Raw genomic sequence first — 23036 nt, forward strand, 5'->3', positions numbered from 1 at the left:
CATGGAAACCCTGACAGTCACTATTTAATATGGTATTTCAGTGAAAGCATCAGACAAAAGCATAAAGAAGGTTGATTTTGATATTTATCCATCTTGTCTTTTACACCAGTCACACTTCAGTTGTAGTAGGTGACGTGTACCGAAGCAGAAATTAAACTGAACGAGAAGAAACATGAACAAAGTCGCTGGAGGTGAGAAAATCAGCTCACATAGAAACATCCAACAGTCTAAACCTGGTGACTGTGACATCAGCTGGAAGGTTTTCCACCTCTTAATGAGCCTGGTGATCGCCCCCCCTCTGCCATTCCAGCTGCCGGCCTTTGAGATGTTCACTGGGGTCTTTAAACACAGTTTTCCACTTCACCCAGTTCTATGTTAAAGGTGCAGCAGTGAAAGTTGTGCATCGTGTGTTGATATCAAACCCTTTCTTAGTGTGCAGTGTAGTGGGGGGTGCTCGGCTTATTGAGGTAGAAGATCTAAATCCGTCAAAGTGAAGAACAAAGTCCTCACTCACAAGGCTTAAACGACGGCGACGCCTCTCACACAACTCAGAGAAAGAGCTTCAAACTGAAATCTTCAGTGACGTTTCAAAGACAGATGTCTGAGAGTTTTGCATTCGACAGCAGTTGTTTTCTGTTGTACCAACTCTGAGTTCCCGCGTTCAGTCAGGAGGGATGTGCTGATAGTTTCTGTTGGATGTGACATGGGCAACATTTGTGCACACTTTAATAAAAGGAACTATTAAAAACCAACTTAACTTCAGAGGCGAGTGTGTCACAGTGTCGTCGTCATTTCAACCAACACACCAATTAAAAATCCTCACAGCAGATGTCTGTGCACTTCTTAAAAGCGGGCGGAGAAGCTGAGCTGAGATCTTCCTGAGCCACACTGTCGTACGTTTGATAGATGTGGTCGAGCATCCTCTCCGTCGTTAACTGTGAACCGACCCCTCAGGTCCATGACAGGCTGGACCTCTTTTAACTTGTAGGTGCACTCTGAGGATCCCAGCAGCAGCATTCCAGCAAACACGTGATGACCACGATGATCTGCAGCTGCCAGAGTCGAGCCTGACCACATTCCAGGTCAGACTCTCAGTGATCCTGCGCAGGTGTTGGTAGATGTGGGTTGGGCTCAGCAGGCAGCCTGGAGGAACCAGGGGGTTGAAGAGGCCGGCTCCACCTGAGTGACCAACAAGGTCTTTGTCCTTCTGTAAGATAACAGTGACGAACCGTAAACGGGCGGCTCCTCAATCTTCTCTGAGAACCCAAAGACTCTAGAACTCCACTGAGTACAATCATTTAAAACTGTCACACACAGCAGACGCAGAGAAAATGTTGATGTGGACGTATTTAAACTAAATCAGGTCAGAGTTAGAGATAAAAGTGTTTGATTTAAATTAGATACTGGCTCTACTGCTTCTTAATGATCTCCTGTGTTGCACTAATTCATCATGGATCAGGCTGCATGTTAATATATTTATTAAATAAAGATGTTTTTAGAGAAGCTCTGCTGTCGCCTGCGTGGGGACAAACAGGAATGATCACATCAGGTAGTAAAGTCGTTGACTCCAGTCCCACCCCCACGTCTTCTCTCCTGGGTGTGGACAGTAGGAAGGATGCACTTTAAAAACGGAGAGAGCAGCGTCCCTCACTCAGAGAGACCAGCTGAGACAGAGACGGCTGTAGAACAACCAGAGGACAGCAGGAACAGCGACCTTCAGAGGGTAAGAGAACCTCAACACGTTCTACTGCCTCTACAGAACCACAGCAGCTGTTTGACCACGATGAACAGTTTAAACCAATAAATACATTTAGACACAGATGGAGGTGAAACACCCTGTTGGATGTATTTTATCCTATTATCCTATTTATTTGACTTATTTTATTTATTTAACTATTTATCCTGTGTATCTGTTTTAAAGCAGCTGTCAGGTGAACATCTGAACATGACTGGAGTCGTTACTAGACAATAAAAAGTCTCAGATGAATTCATCGTTTCCAACGGGAGCGTGAAGCCTGACTACAGGAACCTTCTACAGTTTGAATGCATGTTTGAATAAATCATTGGCAGCAGCTGTGTTGTAGTTAAACAGCAGCAGAATAAAGGAAATCCTACAATTTGAATGTGTGAAGGGAAGACGTGGCTGCTCAGTCCTGGGGTGTGTTCACCTCACAGCGTCATTTAGTTAGCATTGTTCATGTATAGGACACATCTGACAGGCTTTCAATGTAACTTTCTGTCCTATTAAAAATGTCCTGCTGTGTCCTCCAGCTCTCTTTCAGCGTCTTGGCCCCCCCCACCATGCTGCCCCTCCTGCTCTACCTGTCTGCTTTCAGCCTCCTGGCAGGTGAGCTCACTTTAAAAAAATTAGAATATGATGTGTTAGAGTCTGGACGGATCTGGGAACAGTTTTAATCCTCCAAAGAGTCCTTGTTGTCCAACCAGCGGACAGAGGTCTCACCTGCCCCCCCTCTTTCAGGTGCTGCTGCACAGGATGTGATAACTGACTCTTCAGCTCTGAACATCAGCTCCTGTCCCATCACCTTCATGGGACAGACGTATACACAGATCTATGTGAGTAGTGTGAAGCCTGCTGTTTGGTGTCCAGCTGTGCCGGAGAGGATCTCTGCAGTGCAGACTGAGGACAGGTGACGGACGTGTGCACCTGGTGTGAAGTAACAGGGTTTTTCTCATTGTGGGACTCCCTCAGGTGAGCTTCTTGAACGACAGCTCTGCTCTCTGTTTCGACGACTTCTATGGGAATGACACCGACTGTCTCCTGGGGCCGAAGCTTTCGAGACAACAGGCTGTTCTTCAGATAGAGGACGGTCATGCTGAGGAGGACTTCCTTCAGTCCCTGCCTTCCGTCAAGACTCGTCTCCAGTGCACCGTGAATTTGATGTCTGAGTACAACGGAGCAGAGGTGAAAACGTTTTCTTTTTACAGTCTGATCAAAAGTTTCTGTTTTAACATAATAAAATGAATAAACATTAACATGATAAAGTTAATAAACATTAACATAATAAAACTAATAAACATTAACATAATAAAATGAATAAACATTAATATAATATAATGAATAAACATTAACATGATAAAATGAATGAACATTAACATAATAAAACTAATAAACATTAACATAATATAATGAATAAACATTAACATGATACAATTAATGAACATTAACATAATAAAACTCCTCTCGTGACTCTTTACAGATCACCTTGGTCTTAGCAAACTTCGGGACACAAGCAGCTCTGTTGATAAATACAAGTGCTTCGAATCCTGTGGTGAGTCTGGTGGCAGCGTTCTGTGGCTCGTTGTAATCTCACAGTGACGTCAGCGATATTAAAGATATTTATTAATGACTCTATGTGATGCTGCAGAGTCTTCATCCAACTCTCCAGGACTGTGAATTTAGATCACTAACAAAACACTGACTCACTTTTTTGTTGATGGATATAAAAATGGTACATCATTAATTTAACCAGTGTAAACTTAGTTGTGTCTGTTTAACATAATAGTCTAACATTTGCTGTGTTTGTCGTAGTTGTTTGAGGTTCAGGTCAACGGTGAAATAATCGGTAAGCTGAATTTTACTGAAGCTTCTGATGACCAACAGCTGTTGGCATACGCAGACCTCAGCGGCTGCAGACTCTCAGGTAACAAACCATTGGAGTTCAGGTGCTAAATATAATGCAACCTTTTGATATTACTGCTGTGATTTACAGTTTTTCAAAGTGATAAAAACCCTTTCTCCACTTCATAGGGGAGGTGTATCAACCAAACACATTGGTGAACTCTGACTCCGCCAACTGCATCAATGTAACCTGTGATGAGACCGCCGTCCTCACTACCACTGGCTGTGGCTTCTTCGAGAACTGTCAAGGAAACGGCATGTAAATATGTTACGCCTAATACTCTGACATTACTATTTGCATGATAAAAGTGGGACAACGTCAGTGACACTGAGTCAGCATCAAAGAACTAGAGGGAACTCATACTGACTGAATGTGACGCTAGGCAATACCTCTCCATACCAGCAGGTGGAGGTAGACTGTATTTAATAATACATGATTAAACACTTTATTTAAATAGAAGAAGACATTTTCACACCACTTTTGCTCACCAGGCTACTTCAGAAGTCGTTTATGGAGCTAGTACCAATGCTGCACATGGCAATGACTATAGGTCGACAGATACTGGAAGTGGAACAGCCATCTTTTAACTCAGGGAGTGTTTCACGTCACAGTTTATCAGTCAGTCTTGTGCAGTCTTTGCTCCTCCAGACACTTTAACAGCTTTTCAGACTTTCACGTGACCCAAACTACATATTAATGGTAAAAATGGTTTAGTGGTTAAGAACCCACGTGTGACTCTTAAAGGTCAGGTTATTGAAGAACATGTAAAAGATGTTTGTTACATTCCCAACAAAACACTTCACCTGGATAATATCAGCAGCTACTGATGTTTGTTGTTTCCGTCCTTCTCCACCTCCATCAGCTGCATGAAGGACACCACCATCACCTGCACTGTAACCGGTCCCACTGTCATCGACTTTCACGGCCAACTTAACACAGTGGAGGATCGATGCGCGTACTCTCTGTTGTCAACTCCACTGGTCCCAGACTTCCTCCTGCTGGCGAACTTCCAGGAACGCCGTCGTAAAGACGTGAGCTTTTTGGACAGCGTGACACTGAAGGGGGCAGGTTTTCAAATTCACCTGGAACAAGGCAGAAAGGCCTTGGTAAGCTACCTACAGCTGCAGTCAGGTGTCACTGCTGGGTCGGAGTTATTCTAATGACAGTGCTTGAATGCTTAAATAAACCTTTCCTTCTTCTTCGCTGTGACACAGCTGGACGACACACCACTGACTCTCAGTGCCGTAGGTCAGGTGGTTCATGGTGTGGAGCTCTCCATGAGCCAAACTGGAGTCTACGCCATATTTCCACTGGCCAACTACAGAGCTTCTCTCTTCTTTGATGGCACCACGGCTCAGATCACTTTGATAGGTACAGAAAATAAAATCCTGCCAACACATGGATTCAAACTAACATCAGAAGAGTGAATGTTCAACTATGCTCTCCTTTAGCAAACCATTTGTTGTTTCAGTTTGAATATTGATGTTGATCTGACTTAGATTCTGTTCTAAATCTGACCCTGTCCAGGACCTGCTGGACAAGACCTATCTCTGCAGGGTTTCTGTTCCAACTCTAACCAGTCTCTGAGTGATCTGAGGCTTTGGGACTACAGCTCCATTGGGTAAGTGTTTGTTAACAACCCACTGAATGATTTAATTTAGACCATTGAAGATGTCTGAATATAAACATGTTTCTGTTCCTTTTTGTTTCATACTTCACTCCACAACAATGAAAAGTTAGTCCACTTCACTTTTGAACTGTCTATTCCCATGTTGAAGGAGAGGAAATCATTTGATTTGTGGACTGAAGCTAAGACACTCAGTCTGTTTGTGTAAAGTGTGTTTGTGTGGAAGTATGAGGAGAGGGAACATTCCTGACTTTGTGGTGTTTGTCGCCCTCTAGCTGTGAGACACAGTACACTGACACTCCTGACAGTACCATCAACTGCACGTGGGCAACTAAACGGTGAGAAACTTCATCAGTGTAATGTCTGAGACGTGTTTACGTCTCTTGTTGTTGATGTGGGTGAGCATCAGCTTCAGTGTCCTGCCTGACTTTACGTTTATGGAACAGCTGTAATCTCCTGAAGGCGGCGCCCTTCACCATCTGTCACAGCGTCGTCGATCCAGAGCCCTACATCTCAGCCTGCACCGACACTTTGTGCAGCTATCCCGCAGTGGACGGACTCGACTGTCAGTTCTTGGACGCCTATGACGAAGCCTGCAGCCTGCAACACATCCTCATAATGGATGACTGGAGAACCAAGGCTGGCTGCCGTAAGACCATCCTTCACTTTCACCTCATGATAGTGATTAAAAGATGAGCTCAGGTGAATCTGTTTCTCACAGTGTTTCAAAACACCATGTGCTCTTTTAACCCCCCATAGCCAAGGAGGCCTTCTGTCCCGGACACGACCTGCAGTGACCACGAGTTCTGTGCTGAGAGGTTTGTTGGTGGTGGGACCAGCTGCTTCTGTCGCGCCATTTTTGGCTCCAAGTACACATCGATAGGAGCGCTGGGTATGATGGCTGTGAAACAACATCACAGGATCAATAAAGTGTTCATTACTATAACTGAATTATTTAGAAAAAGATCTAATTGTGTGTTTTTCCCACTACTGCTGTAACATTCAGGTGATCCGACAGTCTGCGGGCCGGACTCTGCTTCACTGACTCTGGTCGGTTGTCTCCTGGAGGAAAAAGGCATCGACTACTCAACCTTACACCTCAATGACCCAACATGCAAAGGTCAGATGAACGAGCAGACCCACATGGTGACCTTTAGTTTCGATAACAGCGACACCTGTGGGACGGTGATTAAGGTGGGTTCTCCTCCACCTCTTTATCTTCAGACTGGAAACTTTCTGTGGGCTATTATGTACAAAACATCTGACTCCCTCTGTCACTTCAGAACAACGGCAGCCAAATCATGTACGAAAACACCATCGTGTCCCAGAACACCTCCACTAACATCATCACTCGTCACGACCAAATCTACATCGACTTTTCCTGCATTCATACTCAGCCAGACATCAAGACGCTGTCCTTCAAGATCAAAGACAAGTGTGTGGTGGCTGTTAATTATTTTATTAATGTACTTGTACAGAGGTTTGTGAGAGTCAGACAGCTGATACATGTGTGTGTGTGTGTGTGTGTGTGTGTGTGTACTCTGCAGCTCTGTGGTCCAGCACATCACATCTGGAGCTTGGATTTACAACCTGACCATGAAAGCGTACACCGACCCTGCCCTCGCACAATTTTTGGACTCGAACACTGAAGTGCAGCTGAACCAGCGGATCTGGGTCGAGCTTCAGACTAATGGACTGGATGGAAGCTTGGTCGCAATCGTAACCGACTCCTGTTGGGCGACATATGAGCCATCACCTGATGCGAGCGTGAGATACGACCTGGTCCTCAACGGGTGAGACACACACTGACCCGGCCGCTGTTGTTCCCAGAGATTCATTAGTAAATGATGCCTGAAAGTTGCATTTGCGCTGTTTATCTGTTTGTTTGTGATTAGCTGCCCGAATCCAGCTGACCAGACTGTGAGGGTGCAGAACAACGGAGTGGGAACATCCAACTCTTTCTCCTTCAACATGTTCCAGTTCACTGGGAGCTCTGGTGACGTCTACCTGCACTGCAGACTTCATCTGTGTGTCATGGAGAACAGCGACTGTGCTCCGGTACGCCTGAACACATCACACATCCTTCTGACCTAGTGATTAACACACAGACTGTATCCTGTCACCACAGCATTATCACCCCCCTCCTCTCTTTCGTTTGTCTTGTTTTTAAAGATTTGATCTGTGTTCAACTTCTAGGTGTGTTCTGGAGGTCATCGGAGACGCAGAGCTGCCAAGTCTAAATACAAAGGGAAAGCTGCTTTCATCACCATGACCTGGATTAATTAGGTAGGACACACTGTACTGTTGAACACTATTTTATTATTGCGAGGGGCCACACAAGTGCAGCTGGCTGTATCTTATAGAAAGGAAAAAACATGACTTTGGAAAGTCTTAAGTTAATTCCACCATCAAGTGATTTTGAATTTTGATTTTTTTGGTACATTTTATGAGATGTGGTTTCATATTAAATCCTCAAAATCAGATTATGAGCAGAAGTTAAAGGTGATGATCTGAGAGCACAATGCGTAGACAGCAAACATGGGCCTCAGAGAAACGTCTTCAATCTCAGTTTAGTCTGGTTGTTTTTTCAGGTTGGTTCCACCGTGAATCAGACTGATGATGAAGATGAAGATGAGGATGAAGATGATGATGATGACCATTGTGATCCCTGAATGTGTGAAGTCTTGGATTTCTGAAGGAGTTGTGATGGCACACATCTGGAATCCAGAGCTGTTTTAGTGAAAGTACTGTGAGGACAGGACAACGGTGCTGTCAGTGGACGACATTTATTATCATTATATTAGTAATAGCAGTAACGGTAAAGGGACATGTGTGGGGTGCTTTTATTTACCAAATGAACAATAACCTTTAATATATTTCTTCTTCAGGACCTTAGGTCGTGTGCAGATCTTTAAGAATGCAGAGAAAAAAGAGAATAAGTCAATAAACTCATAAAATCAATTCTATAATGAACTGGTAGCAGCATTAAAGCAGGAGTAAAATTAATTTGTTGCTCATTTTGTACATTTACACTGTGGTCTGTTGATTGATTTCTGATGTATGTCCATTAAGAAACACTAAATTAATACAGGAAATTAAATTAGATTATGCATGAGTGTTTCAGTGTTGCTAAAGCTCAGATGAAAACTGATTTTTGTAAGATGTTAAAAACTATACTTGACTCAAGGTTTATTACTGTGGGGGAATAAAGTACCAAGAAAGGACTGTGTCTCTACATGCCTGTGTTAAGTCATTTATAAGGTCTTTATTGTTGTTGAATTAAGAAGTTTAATGTCTAAGACTGGTTGGTTGTCAGGTTTTATATATGTGGAAACTTTACAAGGACAATATAAGTGTATATTTAACACAATATCAGGTTCTACAATTTATGAAATATCAAAATTCTACATTTTAGTAACAACAGTAAATGATTTAGTACTTATTCATTGATTAAGTTCGTTTAATTATTAGTGTAGAAATCTATTTTCTAAAGTCTGGTTGAAAATATTTAATATTTTGCATATGTCACTCAAAAAGACTTAGTTTAGAAGTTCCTCCCTTCAAGTTCAAAAATAAAGCAACATCATGTGTTTGAATCCCAATGAAATGAAGAGTGGACCTACAAGTAGATGAAGTCAAACCTGAAATCTTAAACTGTCTTACTGTGTGTCCAAAACACCAGAAACTGTAAAACACAAACGTGAGTTTAGTTACTTTCAGTCACTTCCTGTGTGTGAAGTAGTGACATATCACCAACAATGAATTTTATATTACTGACTCTGGGCCTGGCTTTTGTAGGGGAGGTCCTGCCTCTGTCCATCCGTTGTGGGTCTATGGGTTGATATCTAGCAATGAGGAAGAAAAGAAGTGTTGACTGTTCACCGTTACTGTTATACTTTTAATATGTGTGCACAAAAACCTCCACAATGGGCCATCGAATCATATAGTTTCTTTTAGTTTCTTAAAGTTTCCAACTGGAAGGCACAGCCTTTAGCTATCAAGCCGTTACTGTTGTATACTCAAGCATGTTCAAGCTGTATCTCAAGTACTGCTTGAAGTAACTTAAATTCATATTACATATAAGTTATCGAGTAATGCGTGATGTGTCAAATCAGTGTCAAATGGAGAATAAACTAGTTGATGTGATCGACATTTGAACCACAACTGACTGTTTCTCAAAGTTTTGGAAAGCAAATATCTCTGTTGTGTCACAAAGAATTAATCAACAAGTATATATTCACAGTGTAACTCGTGTTATTTCTACATAAATATCAGACATTAGGTTTAAAGACATGAGCTTATAGTGTCACTAAGGTGCTACAGTATGCTTTAACACATCGAGGTGTAAACAGCCTCACATAAAGGTGAAATTCAGAACTTGTCTCATGTTCGTCTTTTGATCTTGAACTAAAATAATTATAAATTATAATACATTTATTAATAGAGCACTTTTCTAAGCACATGTTGCAAAGTTTCTTAAATCCTAAAGAGGAAGTGGTGGAAGTATCTAACCCATAAAATTTCAAATTATTTATTAGTATTTATTGTGAATTGTGTAAATTCACTAAGCACTTTATCAGGTGTCCCTGTTCAATCTTTGCAACCAGACACAGCAGCTCAGTCATAAATTCTACTTTACAATGTTATAATTTCTCAGTTTTTAATAGAAAACTATGAGAAAGGTGAAACTTCTCCTATTTGTTAGTTGTTGTCTTCGTACCGAGTGTATTACCAGACTACGATTACTGCTCCTGTTAGGTGGTGTTGGCCCCCACATTTTTGTCAAGAGAGTGTTCAGAACCAATAAAAAAGTATAATGCCTAAAATGATATAATAAAAAACGGTCTTCAAGAGGAGAGGTCCACACCGATGATCAGGTGGTCGGGTGGTTTGGAACTTGCCATCACACCTGAAACAACCGTATAACATTAGAGCGACCACTAAACCAAACTGAACCTCACTGCTACTTGTTGTCTTTGTCTCTTAGGAGGAATTTAGTAGTAAGATGTAAGATTCAAAAGCCTCTTTGTTGGACACACAGTCCAGTGACTGTGTTGATTCCTCCTAATGCTTCTCACAATGCTGACCATCTGAGTTTATTGAGCTGTGAAGAACAACATCAATTCTAAGAGAAGCGCATGTTGTATAAGCTGCACAATGGCCAGAAAAGCTGAACCTCAACTAACGGTGTCATTTGTCAAATTGTGGAACAATGACACTCCCTGAGGCTCTAACAATTACTGCATTTGTCCCTTAGAAATCTTGTTGAGTCACATTTTGAGCCATTTTCTTGTGTTAAGTTTGCATCAGCTCAGACAGTTAAAACCTGATGTGGAGATTCCACTGATTACAAAATGTGAAGTCACGCACTGATTTCATTGAAACCACTTGATGAATTCTCTTTAGTTAGGTGACTGGTTGAATCTGAGTTGTTGTCTTCATATATTATTTTGAAATGCTGAATTTTGACATTATTATAATGTCATAATTCTCCAAACATTGTGACTAATTTTACTTCACTGGATCAATCGATCGATTGATTATTTTAACTTCACTCTAATGCCATCAGCAGAGTTATTGGTTCTTCACAAGCTGTGTACTGCAGTGTCCTTTTAGCACATTGACCCTTGACCTTTTCACTATACAGCTGTGTTGTTTTAATTTGTCCTGAAAAGAGGCTGAGAGGATGACACAGTGCTCCGCGGCCTCGGCTGTAACACATGAACAGATTTGATTGTGTGATGGAAATCACTGCCAAGGCTCAGGACACCGTCAACCACCACTGTCAGTGGACAAAGTTTATTGATGAAATTTTTGAACCCCACTCCTTAAAATATTCACCAAACCTCTCGAGACATTTCTCATGTTTTTCATGACGGATCGAAAAGAGAGGCTAACCAGAAGTTAGTGTATCTCACGGCCGAAGCCTTAAACTGAACCAGAGTCATTCACACATCAGATGACTTGGTTGGGACCTTGGATTGGCCAGTTTACAACTCACACATTTAGGAAGTGCTTGAAACAGATCAAGCTCTGTTAAAACTTTACCATCTAAGAAAATGCTACTGAACTAATCTTTCTGCTTTCTACTTATGAATGTTTCACTGTTTAACAGACTATTAAAATACCACCTAGATTATTATAACTGTTTTTGTTGTCACATGTGAGTCAGCAGATTAAAGCACATCTTCATCATGATGGTGCAGCAGTAATGAAAACAAACTGAATCTGAATATTCAGGAGATTCACGCTGGTTCTGTTCCCAGATGTGGTAAAAACACTGATTTCTAATTTCACATAGAATAAAATTATGTCATGAAGATTTAGGAGGAAAAGCAGCAGATTCAGTTAATCAGACACAGTGCAGACGCTGGTAATCAATACATTTCCAAAAATCCACTGATTATTTCAGCCCTACCCCGACTCCAGGCGTGAAAAACTCTTTGGAGGCAGAAAATCAAGTAAAACAACTCAAATCTTTTCTTCTTTAGTCTTTTTCTTGCTCGGTGACTTTCCAGCAGAGATTGAATTGGTCCTGGATGTTTTACTGAACCCTAATGAGCACGTGAGTGTTGGTAAAATAATTACGAGACAGTTGTAATTACGATTGTGGTCATTAAAGTCTGTGTAGCAGCAAAGGTGGAGAATTTATAGGACCCCTGTGTTCTAAATGATTCTCAAAGACATTTTAATACAGACAAGTGCAGATAACTAGTCTATAGAGGAATGTCATGGAATAGACTCGTATGTAGCAAACCAAACAATGACTGGGGGGTGAAAACCAGTTCACAGTAATAAACTCATCCCTTTTTAGAAGAATGCATTCCACTTCAGAGAAGCTAAGAGCCTCACAATGAGAGACTGTCAAGAAACTTCCCTGGAGCTCAAAGGTAATTAAAGCTTTCTTCAGTCTATTTAAATCATCAACTCTCAGAATCAATTATTGTTGCTTGGTCACATTTCAGACCTGTTTTCTGCTGTGAACCTGCTGGAAAGATTACAAACACAAAAATACACAATGGCTGATTGAAAATTGAAAAAACAAAACAAAAAACCTTTATTATGACGGTAGATGAAATCAAAGCAGCTTGTGCACGATCACTGGGTCATGATCTAAAGAAAGGGGAGTTCTACAGTTACTTAAAGATGGTTTGTGCAAAAACAACTGTAGCTGATCAGGACACACTCCTACACGATGATCATCAACCTGTGGTTCTGGTTGTTTTTCTCTCCTTTGATCAGGATGAGTGTGAAATATCAGGGGAATGCACACATCAGGCTGCACCACAGCTGACTCCAGCCACGCCTCGTGTCTTCTGCTGGGTGTGGACAGCAGCGAGGATGCATGTATAAAAAGAGTCCTTGCAACAGGTGCAGTCATCGGTTTCCTGAGGAGCAGCCTTCATCCTCCCCTGATCGAAGCTTCAGCAGGTGAGACGAGCTTCACACACAGTTCAATACTGTTTGTTTCTTCTGTTGATTTCTGCAGACGAAGCTCAACTTTCAAACGTTCTCTGGGTTTTTGTCTGATCTAATCGTTCCAGCTGTGTCTTCCAGCTCTCTGCCAGCTGACCGGACTCCTCCAACATGCTGCCCCTCTTTCTCTACCTGTGTGCTCTCAGCCTGCTGACAGGTGAGCTCACGCAGCGACTGTTATGAAGCTCTAACTTCAGAACTGGACTCATTTACTAATCCAGATCTTTCATGTACTATAACTATCAGAGTGTAGCTTACACTGTGTTTTCCCGCCTTCAGGTTCACAGTCATTTAACATATCAAGTGAGGAGCTGGACATCAGCTCATGTCCCATCACGTTTTTTGGCCAGAAGTACGACCACCTCTATGTGAGTATGAAGCCTGCTGCAGAGAACATGAAGCAGCTCCTTGAGTAAAAGCAGATCGAGAGACACTGTGAACAAAACCTGTTGTTCTTTATTTTTACCAGGTTAACTCCACAAACGAGAACTTTGTTGTCTGCTTCGACGGCTTTTATGACCCCGACGGCACTGGAGACTGTTTTGTGGGTCAGCAAAGTATGAATGGACAGTCTGAGTTTTCAATACACCCGGGAGATGCCAAGAGTGAAGCCACAATCCTCCAGGATTTACCAACGATTAGGAGCAAACAACAATGCACAGTGAATTTTATGTTTCAGACAAGTGGACTGGACGTGAGTGTCTCCGTCAATCAGCCTGGTGTTGGTGCCCACTTGGTTGTTATTAAACTGTTTTAAGATTGATAATTTACACTGAAGGTACCTGTGATGTGTGCATGACTAGGAAAACTGTTATTAAGATGTCTGCATTTATGTTTTAGTCCAAATTAGTATTGAAGATACCTGAACACTTTGAATTTCAGATGTCTTGACAATATTCTTTTTACATCTGAAACTAAGGTATTGTTAATTAAAATTCTGTTCTACATATCTAAGAATGAAGTTTTTTCAAATCTTCCCTGTACCTACAGTAGATTTCTTTTGGATGTGCACATCTCTAAATTCTCTTCAGTTTGTTTCCTCTTTAACATTAGTTATTATTTGTTAACTGAAAAACAGTAGTAATAACAATATTTACTTGTAGAGCTGGCCTTTTCAGAATCTCAGATATTAAAATGTTTGTCTTGACTCTCCACAGGCTTTTTTAGTGCTGAGTAACTTTGGAACACAAGCTGCAGCGTATTTAATAGTAAACAGCACCGGGTCTGTGGTGAGTAGATACATGTTGTGAGATATCACAGTGTTTCTCATTTGAAAAGCACGGATCCATCAGGCAGCAGCGAAAGGTCAATGTTCCTTCTTATATTTACACTTCAGAAACTAGTTACCACCTACTATTAGGTGGAAAATCAGGAGAGAGCTGGACAATCTGGAGCGACAAGCTCGTTCACTGAGTGACCAGTGGTAGAGGAGAGGAGTGGTCGGCTCTGAAAGGTCCCAGAGAGCTAGTGGAATGTAAAGCAACAGACAGCTGTGAGACCGTTACAACCCAGCTCTCTTCTGACTCCACCACTCGTTTTATAACACGGTTGATTCATGAATTTGAACAATTTGGAGCCAACACACTGATCATGTGATGTAACGTCGTGTGATGATGACTTCTGTTGTTTGTTGCAGATGTTTTCTATTGAGGTCAATGGCGACAGAGTTGAAACTCTAAACGTTACGAACACGCCCGAGTCCCAGCAGCTCTCAGACACTGTGGACCTCAGCGCATGCAGACACTCAGGTTGATGCAGGTTTTAATGAATTACTGTTCATTTGTTTCTGCTGACTCTTTGTTCACTTTGACTTTTGAAGCCAACATATTTTTTTTGTCTTACAGGTGTTCTGTTTAATCCTGGTACATTAGTGAGCTCTGACCCGAACACCTGTACCAATCTAACCTGTGATCAGACTGCAGTCCTCATCTCCACTGGCTGTGGCCCCTCGGAGCGTTGTCAGGGCAACAACACGTAAGTATGTTTGCATTATTTTTAGGATGAAGGACTTTGTGGAGACTGTAACTTTGTAAGACGCCTCTGTAACTGCTATGTGGAGGCACCTGATGATGCTGCTGATGATCATGTTTGAGGTGGCTTCTGTCCTTCTCCGCCTCCATCAGGTGCCTTGAGGACACCATCATCACCTGCACCGTGACGGGTCCTTCCGTCATTGACTTTCACAGCCAGGTCACCTTCATTGAGGATCGCTGTGCGTACTCTCTGTTGTCAACACCGCTGGTCCCAGACTTCCTCCTGCTTGCGAACTTCCAGGAACGCCGTCGTAAAGACGTGAGCTTTTTGGACAGCGTGACACTGCTACTGGGCTCTGCAGGTGCTCAAATCCACTTGGAACAAGGCGGGAGAGTTCTGGTAGGTTTCCTAGATCCACAGCCACGTGTCAGTGCGGAGTTGGACCTGAAATCCTCCTCACTTCCTCTGATTGTTGCTCTCAGTGACAGTAGGGACAGTTGTTTTGATAATAATTAGGGGCAGTTTGTGTGTTTTAATATTTGATTGGGTGTTTTCTCTTCTTTTTCTCTCCGCTGTGATGCAGCTGGACGACACACTGCTGACCCTCAACCTCTCAGCCCAGATGGTTCACGGCGTGGAGCTCTCTGAGGACAGAAAGGGAGTCACTGCTAATTTTTCACTCTCCAACTACACTGCTTCTGTCTTCTTTGATGGCTACACTGTTCAGGTCCACTTACAAGGTATGGATAACACAAGCACCACTCCTAACAGACCTCGATTGAACTGTTTGTGCATCCGGTTCGAATGTTGAACTTCAATCTGTCCAGGACCTGGTGCAGAAGACCTGTCTCTGCAGGGTTTGTGTTACAACTCCAATGACTCGTTGAGTGATTCCAGGCTACTGGACCACAGTGATAGTGGGTAAGAACTCAAAGACAGCACTCAACACTAAATTCAGTTTACATAAGACTTCTGTCACCTGAAACCTTTTAACTGTTTTAAGATGTCTGGAGCGTTAATGGACCATTTGGTGTTCCAGATGCACATTTATTTATTTTCTTTCTACTCCACTGACTACTGTGATCAGTTCTTCCCACTGTATAAACAACAGCAGGTACTTTCAGATCAAACGGGTCTAGACACTACTCAACTAGGGGAATCACCTAAGAAATAAATACCTTCGAGGGAGATTTTTCTCACTGCGCTTGCATCAACCGGTAGAAAGATTGAAATGCTGTAAGCCAGCTGAAAACATGGTCATGTCATGAGGGTACTTTATGTACTCAGAATCAAACAGATTCACAGCCCTTATTGCCTCAACTCCTTAAAATGTAAATTCTCTAGTTTAATGTTTAATGTTTGTATTTATTTCTGCTTTTACTTTAAATTGATTCTTATCTTTATCATTAAGCACTTAATGTCCCTTAGTGCTCGACACACAAAAAGCCACTTTGTGTTTGTGTGACAGGGCAGAGTCGTGACCTTGTAATGTTTGTTCCCCTCTAGCTGTCAGATTCAGTACAATGACACTCCGGACAGTACGATCAACTGCACGGTGGCAACTGAACAGTAAGCTAACTAACTAACTAACTAACATGAGAGATAAAGATCAAACATCATCAAACCTGACAGAAAATTTTCTTCCCTTCCATCATCTCTGAAATAGCTGTAACCTCCTCAAGGAGGCGCCCTTTAGCTCCTGTAACAGTGTCATCGACCCAGAGCCTTACATCACAGCCTGCATTGACACTATGTGCAAATATCCTGCAGTGGATGAATTGAACTGTCAGTTCCTGGAGGCTTACGACAGAGCCTGCAGCCTGCAACACATCAGCGTAGCAGACGGCTGGAGGTCAAATACGGGCTGCTGTAAGATTAGCTTTCACTTTTACTCTCCGATGTTTTAATATGTGGGTAAACTCAGAATAAGGAAAGTATGGAAATATAGACAGGATGTAAGTCCATGAAGCCACTAAGAATTGCAGGGAGCTCAGGTAGAGGTGATTTCAACAATGCCACAGCTGCATTTCCACCAAACACTTGTCTTTCTTCTATCTGTAGCCCATGAGGCCTTCTGTCACAGACAGACCTGCCTCAGTAACGAGTTCTGTGCTGCGAGGTTCGTTGGTGGTACTGCTGGCTGCTTCTGTCGGGCCATCTTTGCCTCCAAGTACACATCCACAGGAGCTTGGGGTACTGCAGCTGCTAAACACACTGGCAATATGGCTAAATTGATAAAGAAAAGAGCTGATTTATTTATTTATTTTTAACACTATTACATTCAGGTGATCCAACAGTCTGTGGGCCTGACTCTGCTTCACTTACTCTGGTCGGTTGTCTCCTGGTAGAAAACGGCATCGACTACTCAGCCTTACATCTTAACGACCCCATGTGCAGGGGTCAGATGAATGAGCAGACCCACATGGTGACCTTCAGCTTCAACAACAGCCACAGCTGTGGGACTGAGGTCTTGGTGGGTTCTTGAACTGATGTTTAGTTTGGGTTTATCTGAAGTTTATTTCAGCCACTCAGCGTCTACAAACTGTAACGTCTGAATCCTTCTGTCACTGCAGGCCAACGGCAGCCAAATCATCTATGAGAACACTATTGTGACCCAGAACGTGTCTAATGACATGATCACTCGCCAGGACAAAGTCCGGATCGACTTCTCCTGTGTCCATACTCAGCCAGACGTCCAGACTATGTCCTTTAGAATCAGAGACAGGTGCGTAGCAACTTTTGTTACGGGTTGAAGGTTTTTTTAGTAAAGACAGTTAAGATGTGTGTTTGTGTGTGCACTCCGCAGCCCTGTGAACATGCAGGTCACATCCGAATTTTGGAAGTACAATGTGACCATGCAGGCCTACACCGAGCCCACCCTCACACAGGTTTTGACCTCAGACACTGAAGTCCAGCTTGACCAGAGGATCTGGGTAGAACTGGAGACTGAAGGGCTGGAAGGCAGCTTTGTGTCTGTGGTGACAGACTCCTGCTGGGCAACAAACGAACCATCAGCCAACGAGAGTCTGAGATACGACCTGATCGTGAACGGGTGAGACAAACACAGAGGTGCCAGCTGCTGTGACTAGAGATTTATTTCTAAATGTACTTTTACATGTTTGAAAGTAACATCTGCGCTGATGTACTGTGTGTTTGTGAGCAGCTGTCCGAACCCTGACGACAACACGGTGAGAGTGCATCATAATGGAGAGGGAACCTCAAACTACTTCTCCTTCAACATGTTCCAGTTCGCTGGGACCCCCGGTGACATCTACCTGCACTGCAAGCTAGAGCTGTGTATCACTGAGCACAACCACTGCGCTGTGGTACGTCTACATATCACACACTCATGAGCCCAGCTGCTCCACGCTGGAAAACACTTTCAGATCAACTTCACTGTTTTTGTGTTATGATTGCCTGAACAATTATTCAGTTTAGTGGTATTGCATGTTCGCTATCGTATATTTACTCTCAGCAGTTTCAGTTCAACTAAACATTGATTGGTGTTGGTTTCTGAACTCTTCCTCCCATCCTGTATTTAACCTTCAGGATTGTGACCACGATGAACGGAAAAAGAGAGCTGTCCGTCCTCCATACGAAGGGGACGCCACAGCCCTCATCAGCATGGCCTGGGTTAATTAGGTAAGACACAACTCTGCTGCTGTAGATCTAACATTGTGATGATGAGATCAGGACCAAGTTTCACACAAAAGACAGATAATGAAGAAAGACACAGGTTGTCTGGATTGTTTTTCTGTGCCGAACAGCTGCTGCACTTCTCATTACTTTTGCATGTGTGACGCTGTGTGTTGAGATGTGTCAGTGGAGCTTCTCCACTTTCAGCCTCTGCACTTTATATAATGTGATTATTGACTTTAGTAAATGATGTATGACATTGTTTCTCATGTGATTGAGATAACATCTTTGTGTGTTACCCACATCACAGGTCACTGCACTGCAGATTAAAATCAATCAATCACAGTTTGCACTGGTTGTTTTCTCAGGTTGTGACGAGGACTGACTGACGGGCTGATGACCTTCACGATGATCCTTGACTTTGGCCGTTATCCAGATCTGCGATGTGTAAACGTCTACTGAAAGGACTGTGAAGCCACATTAACTCACCAATCTGGCACAAGCTGCAGTTTTAGTGGAAGAATGTTTGTGGGAGCAGGAACAGGTCAAAACAATGTCAGTGTAATGGTGATAGTGGCAGGGAGACGGGAAATATGTGGGCTACACTCTGGTTTCTTACAGTCAAGTTAATAAATCTGTGGTATTTTCTACATCACTGTGAGCATTTCAGTCCATCTTTGTTTGAAATATGTGTTTTTATTTATATTGTGTAAGACTAAGCTTTCCTAAGTAAGTTTAAAAAAATTCCCCAGTTGAGGTGTCCACACAGCAGTAGCTTAGTCTTATTTACATGTCAGTATGAGGATCTCAGGGTGGATCCAGGTTTATGAGGACATTGTATTTATAGCCATAAAGTGCTTTAAAGGAAATTAAAATACAAAGGGTTAAATACAGTTTTAAATGTATTCAGTGACAAACCAGTAAAAACAGTAAAAGAGGAAAAAGATGATCTGTTTTCTTAGTTTTAGTTAAGAGTCTGGATTATTGTCTTATAGATGCCTTGAAATAATGGCAGTTTGTGGAAATTAAAGCAGAAATTAATGGTTTCAGTGTATTAAAGGCTCCATTTTGAAAGGATTTGAGTAATTAGAGTCATTGGAGGTCTAAAGTGACCAGATCCTAAATGTCAACACAGAAACAGGATCGTAGACAGACAGCGGGTTATTTATCGGCTTGTTAAACAACCGAGCACGGACCGTATCTGCCCACACTGATGGTCAGGGCGCATTTTACAGGTTTTCAGAGAGTTAACATTGGTTTTAACATTTAGTTTAGTTCACTGAGCGCCACCTAAGGCCTTCCTGGCACTGAGAGCTGCTGCTGTCCTCTGTCTCCTTTAGTGTCTTCATGTGTGTAAAACATCCAAAAAACAAAAGAATAAAGAACCTGAATGTTGGTAAAGTTTGGCTTCTGTCACTTCCTCACACTGTGCTGTTGTATAATTACTACAAAATGAATCCAACAACAAAAACAAACCAAAATGAACACTGCAGAAGTTGAATCTAAATGAAGCTAATTTCCTGAATACAGTTCCATTAGCACAGATGTGAATCGTGGACTCCAACATGAGTGACTGACATAAACCATCAGACGCCTAATGATCATGTTCATGCTTCCTTTAGGGTGACACAGGTCTGCAGGTCTTAGCTTCACTGTTATTATATTTAACTTATTCAGTTCATCATATAAACAAAACTTCAGGTTTGTCCAGATCTCCCTTTTATTTCGTTATGGTTAATCACTATGACGTCCTTTGGTTTGCGAGGGCTGTTACGAGTTTCTCTAAACGAACATGCACAGTTTCCTTTTATCCATGGTGAAATGTTTGATCTGCACAGTCAAGGCACAGCGGCTATGAAGATGATACAGAGTAGAAATTCTGACAAACCATTTGAGCTGTTTTGTACAAATCTGGTCAGGCCACAAAAACCCCAGTGTATGTAGTTACCTAGACTGTACACATGCTAAACCACCACTCATCAAGGATCCCTGAGTGGTGGTTTGGTTTCTGGTGTAAGTCAGTTCTATCTGCACTGTGGTCAAATGATTTGTGACTTTATTCCCCACAGGCTGTATCCCTAAACCGTCACAGAGGAAATAACATGTCGTGACAAGCAAATGGTTTGAAACCGTCTGGATGCAGAAGACATCCTGAAAATTCGAAAACTCACCCGTCAGCAATTTTCTGCAACAGTAAAAAACTGTTTATGATGGTTCAACATCACATCATCTTTTTGTTTTTCCCGTTTGTGGATCTTTTTTTCTGAGAGTCGTGGTAGATCCACAGTAGCTGGGTTACTTCTACTGATCTTTACTTAAACAACGATCCCTTTTAGCTGATTTTATTTATTTAAAAATCATTCATTATTCTGAATAGTCACAGAAGACGTTTTTATACACTGAGTACTTTTACTTTTACTCTTTACTGATACTCTACTTCTTCATGATAACTGTATATTTACATACTTTTACACAATTAAACTGTGAAATGCAGGCCTTTTATGTATTTACTCAATGTACAGTAAGTACTAAAAGTACTATTACCTCAGTAAAGGACCTGAATATTTTTCTACCAGACCAGATAATTCTATAATTCAATTCAGTTTTGACAAACAGAAGAAGAGTTAATCATTAAACTACTAAAAACTAAACACTCATAAAATTATAAATAGGCATGATGATCAAAGTTGCATTATTCTATCAGTGCAGCTCAGAATAACATAAGAAATCAAAATGAAACGCTCAGGATGCTGTTTGAACATTTCATCTGACTTTAAATGAGTGATTCAGTCAGACTGATCTCAACAGTCGTCAGCTCCTCGTCTCCTGTCGACTGTAGAAACAACATGACATTAACTTCAGAACACTGAAATCATCAGTCAATAAAAGTAAATTACACTGGTTTGGTAAGACCTGTCTAATGATTCCTGCATTTGATAACAGTGTGTTCTCATCCTGAGTTTCCTGTTTGGAACATTTCTAGTGTTTCCTCTTCTTCTGTTGTACAGATGTTCTCTGTTGACAGTGTGGGTGAATGTCACTGTTTCATCTCGCAGGAGGGGTGTCCTTCATCTAAAATGTCTTGTGTACAGTCAGGCTTGACATGGTGTGTTTTACTTGATTTAAGTCGACTGTGGCTACAGGTTACTTGACAAGAGTACTGATCTTTCAAAGTAAGGCCTTGTAAAGGTCTACTAAGATAAAGACATTAAAAAACAGAGGGTATTGTTAAATACAATAAAGGTGGTGCAGAGATAAAGAACAGGAGGCTTAAACTAATCAAAAGTGAAAATGAAAAGACAGCAACCTGTAACGAGTTCAGTGATCATGGATCCGTCCCTCCTGACTGGCTGTTGCAGCATTTGAGCCACTTCCTGTTTCCTTTCATGTGGTATGATTGATGCCTGGTGTGAGAGGCTGAAGGATCCATAGACTGTCTGCTTTACATCTTCTATGCTGCACATCCAGTTTAATACATCATGGATTCCTCTCTAATACCACTGTCCTTCATGTGATCAAACAGGAATGTTACTTAGACTCAGCTGTTCTGCTGATGTTTACATCCTCTCATATGGATTTGACTTCTGTTTTAACCTTCAACAGATGACGGTGACGTTTGGACAGCAGTTTGTGTGAGGACGACCTGAATTAATCTTTAATCTTCTTTTGGTTCTTTTAGTTTTAGTGTAGAAGATGGAGACTTGTCTGTGATTCTAAAATATGCTGCCCTGCATGCTGCTGGAACATTTGACTATCGTGTTAGAAAGAACACTGAGGGGGTTGAAGACTCAAAGGGCAGGTAGTGTCTGACAGGAGCTGTGTCGTTCCCTCATCACTTACCTGACACCTGCAAACTCATGGCTGGTTGACGTAAATGACATGCAAAGAAAACCTCATGTTTTATTAATCTAAACACTAAAATCTACACAGTTAGCTGCCAAATCCTCCACTCCTCCCCTCTTTTACTAACATGCCTGAGGCAGGTGTGTTCTCCCTAATTGGGAACTAGTTAGATATGATCTAGGTATGAGGCACTCGTGTTGGAAGACGGTGTCTTTCCCTCCGTTTTCCACCAGCTACTGTCCAACTGCAGATTCTCAGCGTTCAGGCCACAGTATCAACACTTCTCACTCCACCTCACACAGCCACAGGTCAACACTCACCTCAGACTCCAGCTTATCCAGACATCAGCTCGTCTTCCTGCCTTGTTTGGTCTCTGCTTGTTTTATGAACAACTGTTAGTTTGTCACTGGGCTCCACCTCACTAATGGACCTGTCTTTAACTTTTCCATTCCTCTAAGTATAAATGGTCTGCACTAATAACAACATGTTTCTACCTTAACTGTGTCCATTTTATGATAACATGATAACATAATTCCTCTCAGTCTTACACACTCATGACGTGCTGCTGTTGTGACTTTGGCCACTCATCAGTTTCACTCCGCAGCTGTAGGAAATTCCTCATCACCAGCCCTCAACTCCACTTACTGCCGAGACCCCGTTAATAGGGCCTGACTCTCAAAGAGTGCCACTGTTTTTAGCCTTAGGGGAAATAAATTCTGCTTCTCAGCACATGCTTGCCTTGTTTTGGCCTGAGGTTCTGCTTCGCGCCTGGCTGGCTTTCCACTTAATAGCTGCTGCTTATCATCAGTATTCCACATGTAGCTCAGATTGTCCTTCAG

The 23036-nt window shown here is 42.1% G+C and overlaps 2 protein-coding genes across 2 annotated transcripts; both read left to right on the top strand.

Annotated features, from left to right (window-relative positions):
• Window positions 1-1615: 1615 nt before the first annotated feature.
• LOC113168668 (alpha-tectorin-like) lies at window positions 1616-7554 on the top strand. Its single transcript, XM_026369706.1, is given in 19 exon segments — window positions 1616-1723; window positions 2272-2347; window positions 2480-2574; window positions 2711-2923; window positions 3219-3290; window positions 3551-3662; window positions 3770-3899; window positions 4504-4747; window positions 4856-5012; window positions 5169-5262; window positions 5544-5606; window positions 5715-5917; window positions 6028-6044; window positions 6046-6160; window positions 6275-6462; window positions 6552-6703; window positions 6816-7061; window positions 7164-7326; window positions 7465-7554. Coding segments are annotated over 19 exon segments (2538 nt in total).
• A 4979-nt stretch (window positions 7555-12533) lies between these two features.
• On the top strand, window positions 12534-19286 carry LOC113168669 (alpha-tectorin-like). The gene is made up of 17 exons (XM_026369707.1): window positions 12534-12699; window positions 13024-13112; window positions 13214-13288; window positions 14381-14492; window positions 14589-14718; window positions 14868-15117; window positions 15302-15458; window positions 15546-15639; window positions 16225-16287; window positions 16385-16587; window positions 16780-16911; window positions 17004-17191; window positions 17292-17459; window positions 17541-17770; window positions 17882-18044; window positions 18268-18360; window positions 18723-19286. The coding sequence occupies exons 1-16, from the start codon at window positions 12534-12536 to the stop codon at window positions 18358-18360; spliced, it is 2313 nt and encodes a 770-aa protein (XP_026225492.1). The 3' UTR covers window positions 18723-19286.
• Window positions 19287-23036: the final 3750 nt, after the last annotated feature.

This window comes from Anabas testudineus, chromosome 18, assembly GCF_900324465.2.
Source record: "Anabas testudineus chromosome 18, fAnaTes1.2, whole genome shotgun sequence".
Classification (NCBI taxonomy): domain Eukaryota; kingdom Metazoa; phylum Chordata; class Actinopteri; order Anabantiformes; family Anabantidae; genus Anabas; species Anabas testudineus.